The sequence below is a fragment of the Lepidochelys olivacea genome (genome assembly GCF_965140295.1).
Source record: "Lepidochelys olivacea isolate rLepOli2 genome assembly, chromosome: 9".
NCBI lineage: Eukaryota > Metazoa > Chordata > Testudines > Cheloniidae > Lepidochelys > Lepidochelys olivacea.
In genome coordinates this window covers 100,669,571-100,696,217 of record NC_140419.1, presented here as the reverse complement: position 1 = coordinate 100,696,217, position 26,647 = coordinate 100,669,571, and the positions used below count along the sequence as shown (strand labels likewise).

The 26,647-nt window shown below is 39.2% G+C and overlaps 1 protein-coding gene across 3 annotated transcripts in view; it reads right to left on the bottom strand.

Moving 5' to 3' along the window:
- The window catches only part of KLHL13 (kelch like family member 13), a 118,931-nt gene that overhangs the window by 87,650 nt on the left and 4,634 nt on the right, over window positions 1-26,647 (bottom strand). For 2 of the 3 annotated variants that reach the window (XM_084639674.1, XM_084639676.1), the window contains exons 2-3: window positions 18,412-18,508; window positions 16,377-16,435 (exon numbers count right to left, since the gene is read on the bottom strand). In XM_084639674.1, coding sequence (XP_084495800.1) covers window positions 16,377-16,396 — 20 coding nt within the window. In that variant the 5' untranslated portion in view covers window positions 16,397-16,435; window positions 18,412-18,508. Of the gene's footprint in view, window positions 1-16,376; window positions 16,436-16,563; window positions 16,606-18,411; window positions 18,509-26,647 lie in introns of all 3 variants that reach the window. The other variant, XM_084639677.1, reaches the window with a different exon arrangement.

Here is a 26,647-nt window from a genome sequence, read left to right as displayed (position 1 = left end):
CTAACAAATTTATTTGAGCATAAGCTTTCAGATGCATTCACTGAATGCATCCGATGAAGTGAGCTGTAGCTCACGAAAGCTTATGCTCAAATAAATTTGTTAGTCTCTAAGGTGCCACAAGTACTCCTTTAAATATTAATGTGTTCCTAAAAAAGTTACTGGGCAACTTTAACATCAGATCATCAAGTGCTAACTTTATTTGTATTTACAATACAATTTGTGCCTTTCTCGTGCACATTATGTACAATATCCTGGGTGGGATACAGCTCACCGCATCAAGTTTCAATGCAAGAATACAAATGAAGACCCAACCCCTTGTAGATTTTAAATACCTTTTTTTAGAATACAAGTTGGTAACTTTATCAATAAAGGACAAACATTTTTATCCAAGCCAAGAAATATCACTCTTCAGCTAATATCTTGCACTGCTTATTTCAAAACAAAAAACTAACTAAACTTTGGAAATGCAAGTTTATAATGGAAGAGCTAAATTTAATCTTACTCCATGACCTTACAGATTCTCATGCATGTGAGTAACAATGTGAGGAGTACCACTGAACTCACCAGGACTACTCACATGGTGTTTGCAGAATCAATTAGCAGCATATAAAGTTAACAAATAAATCAGACACCTGTGTGATTTGTTTTTTTGCAAGACAAGCAAATAAACTGTAGAAGACTGAAAGAAAAGGAATACTTGTGGCACCTTAGAGACGAACAAATTTATTTGAGCATAAGCTTTCGTGAGCTACAGCTCACTTCATCAAAGATTGAGAATTTCTCAAAGTTTAGATAATTTTCTAAAGATTTAATATCAAAAGGAATACTGATTTTTAATCTGGTTGTTAGCAGAGGTCTATTTCCAAACAAAGTGTCAGAGTATGGATTTTAGCCAAATCCTTTATCTCTGCACCTTTTAAAAAATACCCTAGATTGAATACACTTGTTAAAAACCCACACATTTTCCCCCCCAGTTACTTTACTCCCAGTGCAATAAGAAGTACGATGCAATCAGCATCTACCACCTCCCCATACTAACTTGAAATACTGCATGCACAACTGTACGGCAGAAGACCAGAAATTAGAAAAAAAAGTATTTGCCAGTAAACTGGCAGCTAATTAAAAGTTGACTGGATTTTTTTTTTTTTAGACAAATTCATGTAGTCCAGGATATTGTATGGTTTAAGGGTAGAGGAAATAAAAATTTTAGTATGTAAATGTGATTTTTAGTATTCAATTCATAACATTTTAAACCTACAAGCTATGAGTAAAAACAGCAGAATGAAAGCCTTTCTTCGCTCTCCTCCCAAATGTATCTAGCTCTCTTGCAACAACCAGCAGAATTTACATTTAATCATGCATGTGATACCATTAGGTAAGTAATTCAGCTGGCTAAAAAGCCTCCAAAAATTGATGGAGATACCTAGTTTTACCACTTTTCCAACAACCAACTTCTTTCTAAGTAAGCCCTAATACAATTTACCACAGAGGAATAATAGTACTGGTTACAGCAGGAGACTAAAAGTCAACTCAGTTGGTCTACAACTGCCTCTATCATTGAGTCACTGTGTGGCCTTCAGGAACGTACCCTCAGTTTTCCGATATTAAATGTTTATAGGCCAAATTTGTTTTAAACTTGAGTGCAATTGTGTAAAACACCAAAAACGTTCAGAGGTTGTCAGCGCCCAAAGTCACCTCCCTGCAACTCCAGTGGCAATTCTGGACACTCAGAACTTCTGAAAATTAGGTAACTAAATAAATGGTTGACTTTTACTAACACCCAAGTTGTAAATTTTAATCCAGATGCTTATATACTTCAGAGAAACTTATATTTCAATGTATGCTTGTGAAACACTTTGCATTCTGTTGAAAATGTTGTAAGTGAAACATTAAACATGGTTTATACTCTCTAGATTGAATAAATGATGCCTCAAAATTTAAGTGACCTAATAAATAGGGCAAAAATCTGTGTCTTTAAACTAATAATCAATGTTTACTAATGTGCAAGGCTAACTGGGTGAAATTCCCTACTGGCAAGAGGCAAAAAACTCAATTTTTGGAAAGGTTTAAATACCAGTTAGCTCAATTTATTAAAGTGAGATAACTTGTGATAACACTTAAATGCTGCAGAGATGAGAGAATCCCAGGTGGCAGGGGAGGGAGGGATTAGTTCAGGCTTTATTCTGAATTCTTGATGGGACAATTCTGTGATTAGTACTACAAGAGCATTAATTTCTCCCCCTCCCAAACTCTTAGGGTATGCCTGCACCTCGTGATGCGACTGTGGCTCGTGTACACATATCCCACCTAGTTGTAAGCCAGGGCTTCAGCACAACCCAGCTGCCTACACGTCTATACTGCAAGCCTCTTACGGCAGCACGCAGACTACATACAAACCATGTCCGCCTAGCACAGGTACAAATAGCAGTGTATATGGTGAGCGTGACAGTGTACTCCATAAAGCCTAATGGAAATATGCTAATGAATGTATATGACATAACTGGAATATGTTTGAGGCTACATATGCCATGTAACACATCTCTGTAAAGGTTATGATCTACTGAATCTATTCATCCTATTTGTATGCATGTACCCTTTTTGTATTCGAAGTTATGAATATTGGCTGTTTACTTGCTTGATTTTTAAGTAGCCTTAATAAAGCATTTCATCAGCTTCTTGAGAAAGGAATGTGCAAATTAAGTGCCCAATCAAGAAGCACTTAATGGACAATGGATCTTGTAAGGCTCCAACCCACATAAGAAGTCTACATGTGGCTGTTCAAGATAGCATGTGAACCATGGCTGCTACCTGTAAGTTCTGAGTCATGTGACTTGCCCATGTGACTCAAACTCCATCTTGTAGCTGGAATTCTACACAGGGGAAGAGAGGGGTCTCCACCCACAAGAGAAAGTCTATTTAAGGCCATGGGAGACCCCTCCATTTTGTCTTCAGCTGGCTCAAGAGATAGCCTCTCCACTCCCAAGGATACCTGAAAGAAACTGGAACAAAGGACAGTAACTACAGGGGGTGTGAGTGATTGCTGAACCCAGACTAGAAGGAGAGCAGTCTGTAAAAGGAAGCTTACTGGAACTCCTCTGAGGATGAGGTTTTATTTGTATTCAGTTTTCTTACTGTATTAGGCACAGACTTGCATGTTTTATTTTATTTTACTTGGTAATTCACTTTGTTCTGTCTGCTATTACTTGGAACCACTTAAAACCTACTTTCTGTACTTAATAAAATCACTTTTTACTTATTAATTAACCCTGTGCATACCTCTCTATCAGTGTTATAGAGGGCCAACAGTTTATGAGTTTACCCTGTATAAGCTTTACACAAAATAAACAGGATTTATTTGGGGTTTGGACCCCATTGGGAGTTGGGCATCTGAGTGTTAAAGACAGAAACACTTCTTAAGCTGCTTTCAATTAAGCCTACAGCTGTAAGGGGATGTGGTTCAGACCTGGGTCTGGGTTTGCAGCAGGCTAGCGGGTCTGGCTCAAACCAGGCAGGGCACTGAAGTCCCAAGTTGCCGGGGCGCAAAAGCAGGGGCAGAAGTAGTCTCGGAACATCAGTTGGCAGTTCTCAAGAGGGTTTCTGTGATCCAACCCATCACAGTGAGGCACTGTTTAGGCAAGTAAAGACATGCCTGAACCCTGTGGTTATGTGCCCTACACATCTCTCTACAAGCACAAGCAATGTCTCCTCTGTCCACACAGCTATTTTTAGCAGTGTAGCGTCCTGCTGCCACAGTCCTTCCCCAATGCAGGGAAAGGCTCTAGCAGAAGAAAGGCTCCAGCAGCTACTCACTGCTGAAGCCTTTCATTCATGTGTGTAGTTATACCCCGCAGTGTGGGCATAACTTGCTTTTCACTGTAACACATAGCTACATGTACCCTATACACTGCCAATAATATGCACTGTAGACGTCTACCTTATGTAATTATCCAGGGGTCCAGGCACACTTGTACAGCCCGAGTTGAAGTCCACATTGTGGTACCCAGCTAGTTAGATACAGCTAATTTGGATAGGTCTACACACCAGGACTTCTATGCAGGCATACCCTTCGGGCTGTAAGAAAAATTTCAACTGGCACGCAGGAGACTGCTACTTCTGTTCAAATGGAGGCCAACAATACACCAAAGCCTTTTTTTTACCATAAAGTATTCAAAAGGAACTGTGAATATTTTCTCCATCATCCTTACCTGTTAGGAGTTAGTCTCAAAGATCAGTGTCTTAGCTACCATGAGATAAATCAGATAAATAAACTTATATCAACCCTGTATCTAATTCTCAACTCTAAGATATTCTTGAGTTTTGGCGAATGCCAAAATTCTTCATGTGTCACTGAAAAATAATTGCGACTTTCACATAAGCCATGTTGGGATCATAAATAACTTGCATTTTTTAAGTCACATACTCTCTTGAGCAATGAGGAAGGAGAATAGGGGAGAGCAGTGACCAGGAAGGAGAGGGCAGAGTGCAGGGCCTTGAGGGGAGAGGAGCAAGCAGGGACAGGGCCTTGGAGGGGGATGGCAAAGCAGCGGTGGAGTGTTGGGGGAAGTGGCGGCACAAGGTTCCAGTTTTCAGAAATTAGAAAGTTGGCAACCCTAAAAGCCATGTTTCTTTGACTTCCACACAGCTAAATTTGATCTATTTCAGTTGACTACTGAAAACTCCTTTCTGGTCTGGACAAATGTCACATTGCCGCTCTGCCCTTAAATTCATTTAAACACTGGTGCAAACATCTTCCTGGATTGTCATCTCATGCACTATAAGCCTCATTCTGTGTATCCCTCCACTGGCGCCTCCTCTTCCACCACATGAAGAATGAACTATTTGTAGTCTGTATTTAGTCTCTTAGGGCTTAGCTCTGCCCTATTTCTTACATGGTATGGAGTCATCTACGCCCTCTTCTGCCACACCAGTGATGTCAGCCTTTATTTTCCATTAGTCAAACTGTCCAACAAGCATTGTCATGCTTTCACCCATACAACCCCTTATATATGGGAGGAGCTCCCTTTAAAACTCCATAAATGCATTACATTATTCTTCTTCACATCCCACCATAAGTCACCTAGGCTGTGGTGCCTGCTTACAAGACACTTAACGGATTGGCAGCTGGTGTGCTGTTATCGCTGCTTATTATAGTTATAATGGCCTCCTCCCCCACCTCCACCTGTTCTCTCTTATCTTATACTTGGTTTGTAAACTCCTGGAGGCAGAAACCGTCTTTTCATTTTGTTTGTACAATGCCCATGAGTGAGATCAAACAGCAGCTGAAATCTCCAAACACTACTGTAATAACTGAACAATGGGGCTCCCTGCAGGTTGAAGAATACTGAGCTGCATTGGCGTCCACTTTTCATATTTAAGGGCTAGATTTTTTTATTTTTTAATGAAAGGTTTGATTCTGCAGAGTTTGAAGATTCAAGAGTCCCACTTGCCAGAGCTAGTAGATTTTTCAAGCTGCTATATAGTCTGCCTTTAAAAAAGTAGATGAACTCAAAGTCTCTTTCTTCTTCAATTACAATGGTCATTTAATTAGTAACAGTGATTTAAAAATCAGAAATAGAGTAAAGCCAAAGTACTTTTACAAAAAAGATTGTTTTTAGCTTCTCATTCTTATATCAGAACCAGGAAAGCCATGTTAACATATCACAGGCAAGAAGCACAAACGCGGGCAATTGGTAACTATTAATGCAGCACTTTATATTTCCAAAACCCTGTACAAATAATTGAAAACATGACAAGAGCTGTAAGTTGATGGCTGAGCACTCTGACAGCATGATAGTAGTATATAAAGATTTAGACCCTTTTCTCTTACAGAGGGTATTCTGTTCTGAAGTCAAATGTAAATCCTACATCGTATTATGATACTTACTGTGTCAGGTCACTTATCGAGGACTAATATGGAGACACGAGAAGCAAGCATTTTCAGAACAATTTTAGCAAGTTTTACTATATTTACCAATTTTACTATAATCTTTGGAGGTTTTTCACTACCACTTTCTCCTTCAGTAAGAGGAGTGTGTGAAATTAAGAGATACGATTTTTTGAAACCGTTTTCTCAGGATTTCTCTCCTCAAGATTCAAAACACTGAAGAGCGCTTCCATCTGTGCTGTGATAAGCCAGGGTCTACAATTTAAGGAAGCGTCTGGTGTTCACTAAAAATCATCAACAGACCTCACAGTCCACACTAAAGTGCATTCAACGTATGTACAGTCAATTCACATTCCTCTTAACATATAACGCTTAACAGATATTCTGTTGATCACAAGTGATATTTCAGGAAATAAACACCTAAAATTTTGTTTTACTCTACTAGAGTAGTCCACTGAACTGAACTATGTTATCTAAAACTTTTTTTTTAGATGGTACGTATAATTTTAAATAAAGTTTTACATAAGCCATTACACTAAAAGCTAGCTTTTACAGCGAGACATTTTTGTTAAAGCAAATTTAAGCATCCGATTCATTTAGTTCAAAGTTGAATTATTAATACCAAGGACAAAAGTTGGCACTGAAAACAAAAGATAGCAATGTGAATAACAGACCTTTGTAACCCCCGTTGCCTGCCCCTCTCCTCATTGTATGCCTTGAAATCATCCAGTACAGTATCATGAACATTCTGTAACCCAAAAATCTTTATTTCATGGTAGACGTAGCAGTCTTATATTTAACAAAATAAGACATCTTACATATAACAAAATAAGCCTCAAAAACTGTTTAATAAATAAAAAACAATGCACACTTTGTGCTGCCATGGAACACTAAAAGCTTGATATTGCTCTTGACAAATCCAGCTGCTATGCAGTATTTGCATTTGGTCTAACACAACATGCTCCTGGGCTGCCGAGCTAAAAAGTGGATTATTTCATTGTCTAAGTACGTAGGCGTCTGTACCCTAAAGGATCTTGGCTTTCAAGTCAAACCGTGTCTGAGAATCAGACTGCATAACTTGAACTCTACAACAGCCACAGTCTGGCAACAAGAAACATCAGACAAACCAAATAATTCTGCTCCTCTGGACAAATTTTAAACAAAGATTTATGCAAAATAGACATTTAAAATGAAAACTGCCTGCTTATTCACACAACAACTAAGTACTGAGCTGTAGACAGACTCCATACAAAAAGTAGAATTTTGTTTCAGACTGCGCTATTTCACTCAGATAAATCAATAAGCTTCAGGCATATAATCAGGGCCAGTGGGAAATACTCGGAACCTGATTTTATCAACTTTTTTTAAAATACCTCATTGCTTGCAAAGAAATCAGGTACTTATGTACGAAGTGAAGTTTAAACTCAGTTTTACTACATAGATTGCTTTCCGAATATACTAGCGTTTTCAACTGGCAGTGCAGAAAACTAGCAGTCATGAAACATCCCCCTTTAAATGGAGAGATTATCTTGACAGTATTTTTGGGACCATTATTCTACTAACCTTTTAAACCAAGGCAAACCAGACGGATTCACTTTATGCAGATGTAAGGGGTGGGCGGAGTAAGGGTTTTATTAAGTAATGCTTTCCCTTATGAGCAGTATTGCCAAGAAGCCCAAATCAAAAGTGGGGACTGCTGCACTAGGCCCTCTAGAAACACGCTGGAAGACATATATGGGCCTTGCTTCTCAAGATTTAGAGTTGAATTTATATTTACCCATAACCCCATATTAATCCCTGACAAACTTACCCTTTCCTAGCTTCTTTGCCCCCCAATTTTTCTGTCATCCTTGTTTGGGCCACAAAACTTTGAGCTGTCATAAAATCATACAAATGTGGAGCTGGAAGAGACTTGAGAGGGTATCTAGTCCTTCCACCCTCTGCTGGAACAAGATTAAGTATACCTAAACTAGTGGTTCCCAAAGTGAGGTACCTAGACTCCCAGGGGTCCACCATGAACATAAGAATAGACATACTGGGTCAGACCAATGGTCCGTCTAGCCCGGTATCCTGTCTTCCAACAGTGGACAGCGCCAAATGTTTCAGAGGGAACGAACAGGACAATTATCCATCCCTTGTCATCCAGTCCCAGCTTCTGGGAGTCAGAGGCTAGGTACACCCATAGAACAGGGTTGCATCCCTGACAATCTTGGTTAATACCCATTGATGGACTTATCCTTCATGAACTTATCTAGTTCTTTTTTTAATCCCATTATATTTTTGGCCTTGACAACATCCCCTGGCAATGAGTTCCACAGGTTCACTGTGCATTATATGAAGCAGCACTTCCTCATGTTTATTTAATACCTGCTGCCTATTCATTTCTTTGAGACCCCTGGTTGTTGTGTCATGTGAAGGGATAAATAACACTTCCCTATTCATGATTTTATAAGACCTCTATCACAGCCCCCATTAGTCATCTATTTTCTAAGATGAAAACACCCAGCCCTTTTAATCTCTCCTCATACAGAAGTCGTTTCATTCCCTTAATTAATTTTGTTGCCCTTCTCTGTACCTTTTCCATTTCTTATATATTTTTGGGGGGAGGGGCTGACCAGAACTGCACACATATTCAAGGTGTGGCTGCACCCTATACAGTGGCATTGTGATATTTACTCTATTATCTGTCCCTTTCCTAACGATTCCTAACACTGTTAGCTTTGACGACAACTGCTCCATGCTGAGCGGATGTTTTCATAAGGTTATGCGGGGGTTTGGAGTACTGCAGTAGGGCACACCAGAATGGTAATCTGTAACTTACCGCTTGCAGAACATGATTTTGCACTACATTTTTCTTTTGGTTCGAGAGTCTTATTTTAACTATATTTTTTTTAAATAATAAAGTAACCTAACTAATAGAAGAAAAACATTAAAGTTTATAAATATTAAATGAAAGGGGTTTGAGAAATTTAATCAGGTGCCAAAGGGGTCCTTTGCAGGTAAAAAGTTTCACAGCCACTGATCTAGACCATCCCTATCCCATTTTACCTCTCCCTTTCCTCCCCGGCAATTTTCAAATTTGTAATCTGGCACCTACCCTTCTATAATAGGGGGAAATGGTACTGAAATATCTACTGCTATAAGCTACTGCATATGTTGCCTGGCAGGGACAAACCCTGGACTCCTACTTCTTGGACCATGCAGTAATAAAAGGCAGAGTCTTTACTGTATGATGAACTTTTCAATTGGGTGTGATGGTGTAAGAACATAAGAACAGCCATTCTGAGTCAGACCAATGGTCCATCTAGCCCCGCAGCCTGTCTGACAGTGACCAGAGCCAGATGCTTTGGAGGGAATGAATGGAACAGGTCAGTTATCAAGTGATCCATCCAGTCCCAGCTTCTGGCAACTGGCAATTTAGGGACTCCAAGAATGGTGTTGGGTCCCTGACCATCTTAGCTAATAGCCATTGATCAACCTACTCTCCATGAGCTTAAATCAGTTCAAAAAAAGAATTAGATATGTTTGGCCTTCACAGCGTCCCCTGGCAACAAGTTCAACAGGTTGACCGTGCATTGTGTGAAGTAGTAATTCCTTCAGTTTGTTTTAAATCTGCTGCCTAGTAATGTAATTGAGTGACCTCTAGTTCTTATGTTATGAGGAGTAAACAACACTTCCCCATTCACTTTCTCCCCATCATTCATGTTTTTATAGATCTATCACATCCCCCGTAGTTGTCTCTCTTCTAAGTTGAAGAGTCTTTTTAAACACTCTTCACATGGAACCTGTTCCACACCCTTAGTAATTGTTGGCCTTCTCTGTACTTTTTCCATTTCCCATATATCTTTTTTGACACGGGGGGGACCAGAAATGCACCCACTTTCAAGGTGGGAGCATACTATGGATTTATATAGGGCCATGATAGTTTGTCTTATTACTGGTCCCTTTCCCAATGGTTCTTAACATTGTTAGCTTTATTGACTGCCACTGCCCATTAAGTGGATGGTTTTAGAAAAATATCCACAACAACTCCAAGATCTCTTTCTGGTTGGTTACAACTAATTTAGATCCCATCATTTTGCATGTAGTTGGGATTATGTTTTCCAATGTGCATTACTTCACATTTAACAAAATTGAATTTCATCTACCATTTTGTTGCCGTCACCCAGTTTTATGAGATCCCTTTGTAACTCTTTGAACATAAGGACAGTCATACTGGGTCAGACCAAAGGTACATCTAGCCCAGTATCTTGTCCTCTGACAGTGGCCAATGCCAGGTGCCCCAGCGGGAATGAACAGAACAGGTAATCACCAAGGATCCATCCCGTCGCCCATTCCCAAATTCTGGCAAACAGAGGCTAGGGACACCATCCCTTCCCATCTTGGCTAATAGCCTCCTACTGACAGACCTATTCTCCATGAATTTATCTAGTTCTTTTTTGAACCCTGGTATAGTCTTGGCCTTCACAACATTCTTGGGCAAGGAGTTCCACAGGTTGACTGTGCATTGTGTGAAGAAATACTTCCTATTGTTCATTTTAAACCTGCTGCCTATTAATTTCATTTGGTGACCCCTAGTTCTTGTATTATGAGAAGGAGTAAACACCACTTCTTTTCTCCACACCAGTCATGATTTTATAGACCTCTATCATATCCCCCCTTAGTCGTCTCTTTTCCAAGCTGAAAAGTCCCAGTCTTATTAATCTCTCCTCACATGGCAGCCTTTCCATACCCCAAATAATTTTTCTTGCCCTTTTCTGAACCTTTTCTAATTCCAATATATATTTTTTGAGATTGGGCAACCACATCTGCATACAGTATTCAAGATGTGGGTGTACCATGGATTTATATAGAGGCAATACGATATTTTGTGTCTTATTAGCTGTCCCTTTCTTAGTGATTTCCAACATTCTGTTCACCTTTTTGACTGCTGCTGCACATTGACTGGATGTTTTTAGATAACTATCCCCAAGGACTCCAAGATCTCATTCTTGAGTGGTAACTGCTAATTTAGACCCCATCATTTTATATGTATATTTGGGATTACGTTTTCCAATGTGCATTACTTTGCATTTATCAACACTGAATTTCATCTGCCATTTTGGTGCCCAGTCACCCAGTTTTGAGAGATTCTTTTGTAGCTCTTCACAGTAAGCTTTGGATTTAGCTCCCTTAAGTAATTTTGTATATCTGCAAACTTTGCCACTTCACTATTTACCCCTTTTTCCAGATCATTTAAGAATACATTGAACAGCACTAGTCCCAATACACATCCTTGGTGGCCTCACTATTTACCTCTCTCCATTCTGAAAACAGACCATTTATTCCCACCCTTTGTTTCCTGTCTTTTAACCAATTACTGATCCATAGGAGGACCTACCCCCTTATCCTAGGACTGCTAAAAAGCCTTTTGGGATAAAAGCCTGTCAAAGGCTTTCTGAAAGTCCAAGTACACTAATATCCACTGGATCACCTTGGCTCACGTTTGTTGACTCCCTCAAAGAATTCTGATATTGGTGAAGCATTCTTTCCCTTTACAAAAGCCTTGTTGACTCTTCCCCAACAGATCATGTTCATCTCTGTGTCTGATCATTCTGGCTTTTTTTTTTTTTTACACTATAGTTTTAACTAATTTACCTAATACTGAAGTTAGACTAATGGCCATGTAATTGCCAGGATCATCTCTTCAGGTGTGCTTTTTTTTTTTTTTTTTAACTCAGCATTACAGGGGCTGCCAATTATCTACCAGAGAGGCTGATTTAAGGAATAGGTTACATACCACAGTAAGTAGTTCTGCAATTTCATATGAGTTCCTCCAGAACTCTTGAGTAAATACCATCTGGTCCTGGGGACTTACTACTGTGTAATTTATCAATTTTTTACAAAGCCTCCTCTATTGACATCTCAATCTCGGAGAGTTCCTCAAATTCGTCACCTAAAAAGAATGGCTCAGGAATCTCCCTCACATCCTCTGCAGTGAAGGCTGATGCAAAAAAATACATTTACCTTCTCCGTAACAGCCTTGTCTTCTCTGAGTGCTCCTTTAGCACCTTAATCTTCCAGTGGCCGCCCTGATTCTTTGGCAGACTTTCTGCTTCTGAGGTTCTTAAAATTGGCTGTTACTTTTTTGTCTCTTTTGCTAGTTGCTCTTCAATTCTTTTTGGCCTTCCTAATTATACCTGACTGGCCAGAATTTATATTCCTTTCTATTTTCCTCAAAAGGATTTGTCTTCCAATTTTTAAAAGGATGCCTTTTGACTCTAATAGCTTCTTCTATTCAGGTTAGTCATGGTGGCATATTTTTGGTTGGGGGAAGGGGAGTATACATATTGTTTGAGCCTCTAATGATGTTTTTTTTTAAAAGTTTCCATGCAGCTTGCAGGCATTTCACTCCTGTGACTGTTTATTTTATTTTCTGTTGAACTAGCTTCCTCATTGTCTAGTTCCCTTTTTTAATTTAAATGCTACTTTGGGGGGTTTCTTCAGCATTTCCCCCCCTAAATTAAGAAGTGCCTCTCCCTTGTGGGTTCCAGGACTAGCTTTTCTAAGAAGCGGTCATTAATGGTGCCTAGAAAATTTATGTCTGCATCCCAGCCTGACGTGACATGTACCCAGTCAAAATGGAGATAGTTGTAATCCCCTGTTACTGGGTTTTCTGTTTTTGTATCTTCTCTATGCTCCAAGCATTTCACAATCACTACCACCATCCTGGTCAGGTGGTCAGTAGTACAGTCCTACTCCTATACTCTTATTATTGGAATTGCTGTCCATAGTCTCTCTATGGTACTGCTTTATCCAGTTAAGATTTTTACTGTATTTGACTCTACACTGTCACATATAGTGGCACTTCCCGATCAGTGTAACCTACTCTGTCACTACTATACATTTTGTACCCTGGTATTATCATATTCACCGATTATCATCATTCCACCAAGTTTCTATGGTGCCTATTATATCAATATTCTCATTTAACACCAGGCACTCAAGTTCACCCACCTTAGTATGTAAACTTTTTGTATCTGTATGCAAGTACTTATAAAATTTGTCAATATTTAGTTGTCTGTCTTTATCTGATGTAATCTCCCGAGAGCATATGTGTATTTATAAAATTAAGTATGATCCTTATGACTTATTAATGAATTCTTTGGTCAGCAATATTACACATTTTTGATTCGTAAAGTAGAGCAAGTTTATGTGGCAAGATGTATGAAAATCTTAAACTCAATATTTTCCGGCAGATTTTTTTTGTTGGCCCTGCTGCTAATAAATTTGAAACAATGTTTTTAAAAAATTTAACAGGAAACATGCTACAGAATATGAGGTACTTACATACACATACATCTTAAATGCTCTACAGAGAGTCTTTGCTTTTCACCCACCATAGGCTTAAATCAGTCAAGGAGCTATAGCAAGAGAATCCACAGGTCACTTGCTGGAGGATTCTCTGCACCCTGAAGTCTTTAAGCAATGATTTGAGGACTTCAACAGCTCAGACATCAGTGAGAGGTTTATCACAGGAGTGGGTGGGTGAGATTCTGTGGCCTGCATTGTGCAGGAGGTCGGACTAGATGATCATGATGGTCCCTTCTGACCTTAATATCTATGAATCTAAGTCAACAGCTATATGCTTATGAATGTAGTTTCATCTGATGAAGTAATTATAAAAGGTATATTAGGCAAAGACCACACTAAAATGGATCCCACTGACAAAGACATGATTAACTGAATAGTCCCTTTTAGAAAAAATACACTGCAGCAAAACCACAGAAATGGTAAAAGGCTAAAAGAAAAGAAAAAAAAAAATCATCTCTGCTAATTCAAGGTAACAGAGTTGGGTTATCTTATTCCCCAGAGTGCCAGACAAACCAATATTGATGAGCCAGGTGCTGTAATTTACTTTAAGAGAATACATCTTTAGGTAAAAGCAACAAGGAGTCCAGGGGCACTTTAAAGACTAGGATTTATTTGGGCATAAGCTTTCATGGGTAAAAAACCCACTTTTTCTTCTTTAGGTAGTTACTAATATTAGGAACAGCCAAAGGACCCGATTATTCCAGTCATCAAATTGAATAGCTTATATTATGCATAGCATAATTAGAGAGATATTGGAGAGACAAGGAGTATGAGATAATATCTTTTATTGAACCAACTTCTGTTGTGAGAAACACAAGCTTATGAGTTTTACTGTCCAACTTGTCAAACTCCCTTATCTACTGATTACTGTTAGCCACAGCTGAAGTAAAGCTTCAAATAGTATTGCACAAATGAGTCTCCTAATTAGACATGGGCAGATATTAAGGAGGAGAATGAGGAACCCTAATTCAGATGTCAAGCTCAATGAGTGAGCCAGAGCCATAAGAACAGAATGCAATTTAATGCATTTTTTAATGTCAAATGTCTTCTTTGAACCTAAAGTTGTGCAACGCCATCCATCTAGTTCACTCTTGATCTAGCATTAAAAAAGGCTGTGAATTTAAGAACTGAATAAGACTGCTGAATGGGACATTTATCACCACGAGATTTTTATTTTTAAACTATATATTTTTTTAAAAAATTTATTCCAAACTGTAGCAAGTACACGTTGCAGAGTGAACATATTCATTTATAAACCCATTTTTATTTCTTCAGACATTCAGTAAGTCTTTGAAGCTTATGCCTGCTAAATATTTTGAGGTCTCCAGCTTTCTGCAATTTAGATATTACCAAAAACTTTATTTTCTCAAAATAAAATAATGGTAATACTAACACTCAGATAACATTCACTTTCACAGATCAAGCACTTTGTAAAACCACATAAGCAGCACCACTATTTTACAAAGATACTACAACGGAGATTAAACTCAAGGTTACCTGGTAAGTCAGTAGCAGAATTGGGAAAAACAGCTCCAATATGCTGGCTCCCACCTCCCAGGTCTAATCAGCCCAACCCACAGTTGCCCCACATTTATTTTACCCTCATGCATCTTGACCCATAACACTTTGGCACAAAATACACTGCTTAAGTCTATTTTTAATCTTAAGTCTGGATTCTAGAAAAGGCAGAACCAGTATGGGAATTCAAAAATCACATGAAATGGGATCCAAACGAATTAAAAACTGGGTCAGTAATCGCTATACAAGTTTAGAATAATTATAACAAGAGAATTTTTGATAAAAGTAATATTCTGAGTGTGAAGTCCAGGCTCCTGTGACTGCACTTAGTCCATGAAAAAGGAAGGAACTGAGGTGACAGGGGTTAACAAGGCCTCATTACTTCAGCTCTAGATGCTTAGTGCCATGAAGGGGCACTCAAGCAGTCTCAACAGGCACTGCTTTTCTAGAACATTCCCAGAACTCAACAGCATTTTCCCACACCACAGTGGGGGTTGGGGGGAGAGAGAAAGAAAGATTAACTCACATCCCAAGTGGGAATATTCAGAAGCCACCTTAAGGAACACACTAGGTTTATACTATTTGAAAATAAAATTAAGCAAATTTATAGTACTTCTACTACAAAGCCCGAGCGTAACGTGACAATACAGGTTTAAGTTATTACGCTAGGCTACAGTAATATTACTACTAAGGGTCTCGAGCAAAAATTGTTGGTTCGAAGGAAAGAGTTGCTTGATGACTCAGTATTCCAATGTGGCATTAGGAAGTAACATCCTGAGAGAGTTACTGTGTCAAATAAGGCACCAGACCAAGGCTTTGAACACATGAGGTAATTAAAGATTAATCAAATTTTCACAAAAATAAATGTTTTAGAAAAGTGAGCAAAGCACTGGAGCTACATTTATGGCTAGTTCCTTTTGCCTAAGAGGTGAAAAGATTGGCAGTTTTGCTTCATTTCCTGTGCTGAACTGTGGTGTAGTGTCTGTGTCCTGTCATACTGCTACTGCATTTCAGGGGGTGGGTGAAAAGCTGGTTTTCAGAATGAATGGTAATATAGAACTTTACTCTACCAGCTTTGCATTGTACAAGTCAGTCCTCAACAAGAATTAGGGAGATTTAATTCGTAAATTCACATGGACCTATTAGCAAAAGTGAAGAAAGCTCATCCTTTGGTGGCTAATTCAACCCTTCTACCGTGGAGCACTGCCACTGAAGATTATTTGAAGGGACTCTTAAAAGCATCCTGTTAATCCTGCCAAAGATCATCCACAGAACAAGCTTCACAGGTTATATATTATTCATATCTATAAAGCAAATTATGTTGCATGGTTAACACTAAAGTTCATCAGTCACCATAGAAAGGTTGCTGCCATCAATGGCTGTGTATGAAACAGTAGAGAGAATCTATTTTTCAGTTCTACAATTTTAAGACACCATCCAAACTTCACCTTAAATTGTTTGTTTTTCAAGGGATGCACCCCAAATTCATGTTTTTTCTGAGCTTAATGAGGACTTGAAGCATATTTAATGTAACATGGAATAAGGAAAATAAATTCACATTCAATTTCATTTCTGTTCCTACACAGTAAAGTTTTGTTTTTAAACACACAGAATTACTCACAAAGTGTCTCTCCACATCATCCCTCAAAAGCAAAATTATCTCCTGTGCTGTTCATGCACCTGCAGTTGAACACAAAAAAAAGTGGAGCAGAAAGTAAGACTGACATCAAGAAACAGAATGTAGATTCCCAGATCCCAAAGATTTTAGCAAAGCAGGGCAAGATCTGTCCAAATCATTCATACTCAACTGATTCTCTCCTTCCTCGTTCCACCAACTGTTCCCACTGACACTAAGGGATAAAAGAATGAAAGAGAAACCAAAAAATGTTTTTCTGTAGGCAAATATTACATTACTATTGCTGGGGTGCTGGAACAATTTGTATAGGAGGCGGTGCTGAGAGCCACTGAACCAAACTGTAAACCCTGTACATGATAGAAACCACTTCAAGCCAGAGAGTGCTGCCGCAGCCCTAGCACCTCTACTTCCAACACCTAGGACTACTGCTCCTGCTGTGGGAATGAGAATGAATTATGAAAACTAATCAAGTGAGCAGAAAAACTACAGGCCCTAGATTTCTCAAATTAATCTCATGGTTTAACCTAGCTGTGCCTGACCCTGCCTATCTATCCCATGAATAGTTTACTAAAATGGAAGCTGTGACTCTATTTTAGGAGTGAAGGAGAGAACCAGCGTAAATTACCAGTGTGTGTTAAAATACGCACATTAAAAGGTGGCCTCAATTTTTATGAGGCATATTTTTTAAATGTACCACAATCATTTACCACATATTTACAGTGCCATCCCCCCATTCTTCATTCTCAAAGGTTTAATCTTAAAATACCTTTACAATAATTAGAGATTGATTCTAGTGTTCAATCATAACTCAATTTAAAATTTACAGATTTTGCTAAAGGGCACACTGCTGCAATTTTACTTAGTAAAGCACACTATTTTCATTTGCAACTAACACAGAACTAACTCATGCTGCAAAGTATGTAATACCGTTGAACTACTCTTATTTTTAGTTCTGAACTTCCTATTTTGTGTTACGAAGAAAGAAATTGCAACAAATATTAGCTACTGTATGGATTTTATATTGGTTACTTTTATGAAAGATGGTACACTGAGCTTTATAGTCCTAAAACACTTTTTGAACAGGTTGTTCTCTTGTTTGCATTTATAGGTGTTAAATGAGTTGTATTATTCCTGTGCAGGAAGTGGAAAATAATTTCACATAAAAAGTTTATAAAATGGCATAATGTTTTAAATACACCACAAAGCTCATAAGTCAGTCCTAAAAAAAAATAAATAAAATAAATAAATAAATTTAGGAATTTCTGCAAATCCCTCAGCAGCAAATAAAGCTCTCTATATCAATACCACCATGCAAATAAGGGCCTATACCAGGGTGACCAACCTGAGCCTGAGAAGGAGCCAGAATTTACTAGTGTACATTATCAAAGAACCACAGTAATAGGTCAGCAGCACCCCCCCCCATCAGCTCCCCACCCTGCTCCCAGCACCTCCCACCCACCAGCAGCCCTGCCAATCAGCGCCTCCCTGTCCCTCCCGATCAGCTGTTCCGTGGTGTGCAGGAGGCTCTGTGGGGATGGCAGAGGAGCAAGGGCACTGCAGGCTCAGGGAAGGGGGCGGAAAGGGGTGGAGTGGGTGCAGGGTCTGTGCAGGGCCAGGGGTTGAGCAGTGAGCACCCCCCAGCACATTGGAAAGTTGGCGCCTGGAGCTCCAGCCCCAGAGTCAGTGCCGAAGTTAACATGCGGCTCCTTGTATAGGAAGAGCCGAATTTGGCTCCAGGAGCCACAGGTTGGCCACCCCTGGCATATAGCAATTTAAAAAACACACCTGGAAAAACTTTAAGGGGCACCCTTCTGTTCAGGAGGAGAAGTCACGATAAATGCTAACCCAGAATCTTAGCTAAATGGAAACGGTCAAATCATACACATTTATTAAAAGTCATGCAGATGAATAAAGTGAAAGCATTACTTACTAATTCACTGTGTTCTAAGCAACACCTAGAACCTGGCATTACCAAAAATGGCACCATATAAAAGAAACCCTTTAACCACCTCTTACTTGCCTGCTGTCGCTTCTGTTGCCGCTGCTAGTCGAACAAAATTGTGCTCTGCTTCTGCACCTCAGGACATACTATCAGTTTAACTGAACTTCAGGGTTTCCTAGGTCAAAGAGGAGACGTCCACTAAATAAATAAATTTAAAAAAAAAACGAACACGCAAAATGTTGCTTGCCACAGATCACATTCTATCGATCTTGACCACTAAAACAAAACCATTAATTCACTTTCCAAAAGCAAGATACTCAACAGAATGCCGCTCTCCCAATTAAAACCCTAAAACAAACCCGGATGTGAAGTCCTGTCTGCATAATGGACAAGAAAGGTTAATCTAATTTGAATGGAGTTTTTTGCTTGACAGCTTTATTCATCCTAATGCATTCCCCTAGTTGTTCCAGTAGCATTTATGGGCCTACACAGAGCTGTTTCCAAATATATCTGGCAGGGCAAAAACCCTCGACTGAGTTTTGTAATCCGTGGCTGAACAAGATAGTGAACCCTCCTAAACCTGAACATCTAAGGCTTCCCAAAAGTAGCTGCCTGACAAGGCATTATGGAGAGAAACAGAGGTTGGCTTAGCTTTGGATCAAGGTACAAATGGAGATTCCTATGACTGGAATGCTAAAAATCTGCAGATATCTGCAGACCATGTTTGCGGCTCTACTAAAAATCAATGGTTACAACCTATTTGGGAAGGACTGAATGGGCAAAACAGGTAAGGGAGTGGCCCTCTGGCATTACCTGTTTCCAAGTAACTGAAAACTCGGAAGAAAATCATCTTGAATGCTTATGGATCAATATCTTAACAGATAAAATAAAAGATGCTGTTGATTGTCTGTAGCAGACACCAAATAAATCACACTAGGAAACAGTAGGACTGGTTCCTTACACATCTATGACGTTTAGGCAGAAAAAGCTGCGTGATTACATGTGACTTAAAATTGAGTGACATATGCTGGAGGTCTCATGCTACTAATACTAAAACAGCCATAGAATTTCTACATTATAGACAACAATTTTGTAACTCAAGAAGTACTGCAGCCAACATAGGGGAATTCTATATTGGACCTTGTTTCCACAGATAGAAAGGAACTCATCACAAAACTAAAAATTAATGGTCGCTTACACACAAGTGATCGTGACTTGATCATATTTATAATGTGCAAACAGAATACAGTCCAGACAGTTGATATATACATATATGAAAAAGAGCCAATTTCACAAAGCTGAAAACAATTATGAGCCAAATCAGCTGGGAGGAAGAATTTAATCAGAAAAATGCAAATGAATAATCAATGCTGAATATGCAGGTTAGATTTTGTGAAAAATCCACACCCCTGTTAGAAGTAGCTATACCGACCAAACCCTCAGTGCAGACAACTCTAGGTCAACAGAAGACTTCTTCCATCAAACTAGCTACCACCTCTTAGGGAGGTAGATTACCTACACCAACAGGAGAACCCCACCCATTGACATAGGTAGTGTCTACACTGAGCATTACAGCTGCACTGCTGTACTATCTTAAGTGTTGATATACCCCAAGTCTCAGGACAAGGAACAGCTGAGAATTATGCCCTAAAAATGTGGTTTTGTTCACTGCTACACAAGAAAAAAGGACAGGACTTGAAATTAATGACTGTTCTCTAATAAATTGGTTAGTCTCTAAGGTGCCACAAGTACTCCTTTTCTTTTTGTTCTCTGAAAGGTTATTTGGTTAACAGTAGTCCAACAGTTATTGTAACGGTCAAGAAAGGGAACCCAGTAGTAATCAAAAACAAGTCTCACTATATATGCAAGCTTAAATAATGGCAATGGCCAGAGCCTATCAATGCAAGTCCACCTGAAGAAAAATTGATCATGTGGGATATGCTCACTTGAGTGGAGGATTACAAAGAGCAGTAAGGTATATGTACTCCAGATTCCAGAGTTTGGCTGCTCATTTAAACTGCATGAATACTTTCCTCAAGGCAGCACAACTGAACAAGTCCCTAGCTTTGATAAATCTAGGCTCAAGGACCACAGATCCAGTTTTCTAAAGCACAGAGAAACCACAATCAGCCATTTCATTGCTACCTTCTATTTATAGTGTACCAATTTATATTTTGCCATGAATCTAGAGTTACATTCCCCATATATTTGTAAACAGGTGAAAATTAGATTTATCTCAATACTATTCAAAAATATTTCAGTGTAAGAACTGGACCCATGAGACACCACAAGATAACCTAGATGCTTGTTGCCTAAACACAGAAATAGCGCAGCCCAAGTTTTTCTGACATGAAAGTTACCGAAGATTACTACACATTTTTTGGATCAATACCCTATCAAAATCCACCAGTCAGAGCTTTTTCAGTGCTGCACTTACCATAATAATGAAAATTAAAACTCACTGAAGAGAAGACTGAAGATGTCCCTGGAACATTCATCAACATTCTGTTGCAATCCTACACTACAAAAGCATAAAGAAGAGGTAAAAGTTGGTTTGTCCAACATCTCAAGTATATTAGCCAGCACTGAAATGGATAACTGAAGTGGTTAAGTAACACTAGGTTGTGCTTCTGGAAATAGTAGTAGAGTTACCTTTCTTGAATAAAGGAACAAGGCTGCTTAAGTAAACATTTCACCTGGCCTACTCCTTACAAGAGCAAACTTCTTAAAATAGTTGGCTAGAGATTAAGTTACTTTATGAAGTATTATTCCACATTCCTTGTGGTAGAAACTGAAGGCTCTTTGTTAAATAGATTAAAGGTTGCCTACTTTTACTGTACCTTATGAAAGCAAATCTAAATTTTACTAAACTACTTCATTTCTAAGAGATGCTTTTCAGGGAATCACACTAAATCTGCGTGTGTGCACGCGCACGCACCTGTATATACATACACGAGAGAGACTGAGACATCTTTAACACCCCCACCACATATGTATGTGGGCACAAGTTACAGAAACAGTACAAGAACTATTTTTCCGCCCTGTTACTCCAACAGCGGACCACCACCACTACTAACCAGAGAGACATTTGGTCCGTGAATTAGCATTTTTCACACGGATACTATCACTAATATAGCTTCTAAAGTAACGATCTTTCATGACAATTTCCACACACTGACCATGATTAGCAATTGGGGTGCTTCCACTTTTGGCTAGCCAATTTAAGACACTTTAAAGGATCTGATTTTCAGAAAGCAGGTTCTCAGCACTTTCTGAAGAAAATCAGGCCCCTTTAACCGCATCAAGTTTCAACTCATCTCAAGTATTTAAGAATCCATGAGAAACCAATCTATAAGCAACGTTTCCCAATTAACAGTACAACTTCAGAGTAGTAAGCAGATTTTGCAACAAACTACAGATGAAAAGGTGCAATTTTCAAAAGTAGTTAAGTGATTTAGGAGTACTAAGTCCCATTGACTTTCAGTGGGATTTGTGCTCCTAAATCACTAAGACATTTTTGAAGGTTGCACACAAACTCAATTCTCTCAATTGCTGTAGATGGGGCAAGCCTTTTAGGAATAGCATTTAACCCCTGAAGGAGAAGTTATTTAAACACCATGTATCAGTTTTGTAACACGGCAGAAAGCGTTTTTCAAATCATTCCAACATCTGTGTACTAATGCAAATTTCCAATACCTATCTTTTTCCAACTGAATATTTCCTGGAATACAAAAAAAAAAAAAAAGTATTCTAGCTTCTATCCCCATGAATGTTGGCACTTAGTGTCAACAACCCGAAATTCCATTCTTATTTTTTCCCCAGATTCAGTCCATCACTAGGTGCACATGCAGTATCCCATACGTCATAAAAAGAAAAATCATTCCTTGAGATATCTGCTTCCAGTGCCGGTGAAACTAAAATGGAAGTGTTAATTTAAATATAAATTAAGCGATTGGAGGTTTATGACTATAGTAGAAGAATCCTACTTCCACATCTGTATATATAGGAAAACTATGTACAAGGAACGCAGTGTGCATACCTATTGTAGAAAAAAATTTCTATTTCACGGTGAGATATTTTCTTACATACTTTACACGTACGGTAAGGCCCAAAAGTTGAGAATATCGCAGCACCAACAGCAACATAAACAGAATAGTCAAAGCCCGTTTATGAAAGTTTGCCACTTAGTTCCATAAGTCTGTCAAGAGTACAGTATGCCTTCAAAAGTGCTAGTTCTACGGACTCAATAAACCAGGAAGAAATTGTCATGTATAAAATGTCAATAAATTCCAGAAAAAGATAACACCATGCTCATGCTACCTGAATTAAACACCTGTATTAGCATATTTTTCATTTCCTCATCTAAAAATGCCCACTAGCTCCTTCATGTAAATTTCTTATGAGAACTGTGGAGGATTACAAAAATAGCTTTAGCAGCCAACAAATTAACCCTTGTGCAATGCATTAGACATTTTGAGTATTCCTAACATACACTAACTTAACAAGCATGTTGGGAATTATTAACTTTCAACATCATCCCTCAGTGCTAAGTAAAAAGATAACAGTACACCTGTATTAATGTAACTGGCCAACAAACTGAGTAGTTAAGAATGCAGCATCAACTATTTCATTGTGCCTTCATTACTCTCTTTCTAAAATAAATGTATGTGGCCATAACTTCACACCCGTCTCGCTGCACTTATGCCAGCAACCAGGACTACCTCTGTGATACAGAGCTCCGCTTCATCAGTCCCAGAAGTCCAGGTTAATTTTGACACAGAACAAAACTCAGGGAAGAAAGGAAAAAAATACCACCACAGACTCGTAAGCTATTATTCACTGTAGATGTTATTTAAAGACTTCCAGGGTACAGCGTTTCCATCAGAGTTAACTACGGACTCCTGCAGTTATTTAAGCCTGATCTCCACTCTGAGTGGAAAAGTGGAACCTCCTTCTTAGCCCTGAGGGAAAGTCAGTTTACTCGCTGCAAGGGTGGGACAAGACTGTCCCACTCATTCCAGGCATTTCTAATGCACACCTTTCCATGGTAGCTAGGCTGCAGATACAAAGTCTTCGTGAACTGAAACGGATACAAAGTTAAAATCACTGAATTCACACATGGTGAGCTCTGATTTTCTCTAGTTCTTGCTTCAGTTGCTGCTACTTAAAACATTCTTCTCCTCTCCCATTTTTCTGAATGGGTACAAGACATGGTCAAGGATAGGGGCCCAGGCAAAAACAGATGCATCCTGGAGGTGAATGCTGTGAGGCACCTATCAAGGAAGGGGGAAGAGCATATTTGGATACAGACTGGCTAACCTAGTAAGGAGGGCTTTAAACTAGGTTTGAAGGGGGCAGGTGACCAAAGTCCGCAAGTAAGTCAAAGGCATGGAGACCTGGGAAAAGGGTTGGAATTGGGGGGAGCACTGGCTGTTATAGCAGGGATAAAGGAAAGACAAGACAGAACTGGGAGGCGGGGAAATCAAATCAGTATCTTAGATGTCTGTATATTGATGCAAGAAGTATGGGGAATAAGCAGGAAGAACTCAAAATGCTAGTAAATAAACACAATTATGACATAATTGGTATCAGAGACTTGGTAGGATAATACACATGACTGGAATATTTGGTACAGAAGGGTACAGCTTGCTCAGGAAGGACAGGCACGGAAAAAAGCGAGGAGTTGGTTGCCTTATATATTAAAAAGTGTATACACTTGGACTGAGGTTTAGATGGAAATAGGAGACAGACTTGTTGAAAGTCTCTAGGTAAGCATAAAAGGGGTAAAAAACAAGGGTGATGTCATGGTAGGGTCTACTACAGATAGAGTGACCAGATGTCCCAATTTTATAGGGACAGTCCCAATTGTGGGGGCTTTTTCTTATATAGGCACTTATTACCCCCCACCCCCATCCCGATTTTTCACACTTGACCTCTGGTCACCCTAACTGCAGGCCACCTAAGCAGGAAGAAGAGGTGGATGAGGTTTTTTTTTTTAAAAAAAAACTAACAAAATCATCCAAAGCACAGGACTTGGTGGTGACGAGGGACTTCAGCTACTCAGACATCTGTTGGGAAAACAACACAGCAGAGCACAGATTATCCAGTAAGTTCTTGGAATGTATTGGAGACAATATTTTATTTCAGAAGGTGGAGAAAGCTACTAGGGGAGAGGCTTTTCTAGATTTGATTTTGACAAACAACGAGGAACTGGTTGAGAAGCCTGAGCCCCACCAAGCAGGGCTGAAGCTGAAGACCAAGAGCTTCAGCCCAGGGCAGCGGGGCTCAGGTTACAAGCCCCCTGCCTGGGGCTGAAGCCCTTGGGCTCTGCCCCCGCCCCTCCCCCCACCCCAGGGTGGTGGGGCTTGGGCTTTGGCCCCTCCACTGAGGGCAATGGAGCTCAGGCAGGCTCAAGCTTTGGTCCCCACTCTTGGGGTTGTGTAGTAATTTTTGTCGTCAGAAAGGGGTCGTGGTGCAATGAAGTTTGAGAACCCCTGCTTGAAGTCATAGCAGCTTGGCTTGCTGGTCTGTGAAAGTTACATATTACTCTTTCCCCTCCACCTCCCACCATTCAGAAAATCCCATCCACTTTTCCCCAATTCTTGTAAAGCCAATTTGCAGCTGGTCAAATGGAGAAGCATTCACCAAACTTTAACTTTTCATTTTTTCTGTCAGATCATCAAGTCCTAGCCTTGGGATGCAATCTTTAAATCGTGTACGCTGGTAAAATTGGTTTTAGTGTCAGTTCATTTTTCACACCAAGAATACGGAAAGAACAAAATACTCTTGTTAATTTTGACTCTTCACCCCTTTTCCCAAAAAAAGACTAGGTATCTTTAAAGTTCCAACTTTCCCCATAAAGCCCAAAACTGAACAATTTCAGCTCATGCAATTCCAATCCAGTCTCCCCTACAAGTCTCAACTTTTCATCAAAGATTTTCACAACCAGAGCATACACCAATAATTGCTGCATAATTCACAAAGAAGAACTTAAAACAAAAGCCACAAGAAATCATATGACTGTACTGTGTCATTAGTATCTACAACAAAGCACTGCTGTTTCCGAGAAAGGAAATAAAATGTGCTGTTTCCTACAGCTGAGTTTAAACTAAACTACAGCTGAGCTTATAGCAAAAAAGCTTAAGCTCTAAGAACATAACTCAATTGCTATACTCCCTCCAGAGACCTCATGCACATGATCTGCTTTTTTAAAAGGCGTAAGCTTCTCTAAATGGGCAGGGAGGCTGCAGATGTGCTTAGATCACAACCTATCATGCTGATTAATATTATCTCATGGTTTCCTTGTACTTCCCCAATCTGTATTCATCTATTGTCTCGGGTCTTCTACTTCAATTGTAAGTTCTTTGGGGTAGAACTGCCTCTGTTCTGTTCATAGAATGCCTAACGCAGTGGGGCCTTGGTCCATGACTAGGGCTCCTAGGAACTAAGATAATACAAATAAATAACCATAGGGTAGGATATTTCAACACCTTGAAATGGGCATGGAAAGCCTTATCTGAGATGCCATTCCACCTTGTTTTCATCAGATATAGGAAAATCAATTTGGACCATAGCACAGATCTAAATTTTGGTCCATCTTGCAAACTTTTCCCACTGAAATTCAAATGTGACCTTCCCACCACCCCAAACACACTCCCACTTAGTAACAGGGCAGTTACTTCCTCTCTATGGTTCCCCAATAAGCCCATCTATGTAAAGCTCTTTGAAAGTCAGTAGAGCCCTTTTGTCACTGCCAATATCAAGTCTCACACACTGGAGTAAATAGCCTCAGGATACATGAAATCTGAATTCAGCTACAAGTCCAACTTCAGGAAGGTATTTTAAGCTATGTCTTCACTGCAAGAAATAGGTGTGGTTTTACATCAATGTACCACAATGCAATGTCCTAGATGAGACAAGGCACAGGTTGTTTTTAAACCTATCTGTAGCTAGTCATGGTCAAATCTACATATCCCAGTTGACATGCACCTTGAATAACTATATATACGTAAAAGCTGTTGTGCCTTCTCTCCACTAAGATGTTCTATCAAAATAGCTATCTTGATGTGTAAACTAATTGACAGCTCTAATCGCAGTTAACTCACACGATTAACAAAAAAATTAATTGTGATTAATCACACTGTTAAACAATAGATTACCAACTGAAGTTTATTAAATATTTTTGTATGTTTTTCTACAATTTTCAAATATATTGATTTCTATTACAACATATAATACAAAGTGTACAGTGCTCACTTTATATTTTTATTATAAATATTTGCACTGTAAAAATAACAAAAGATTGTATTTTTCA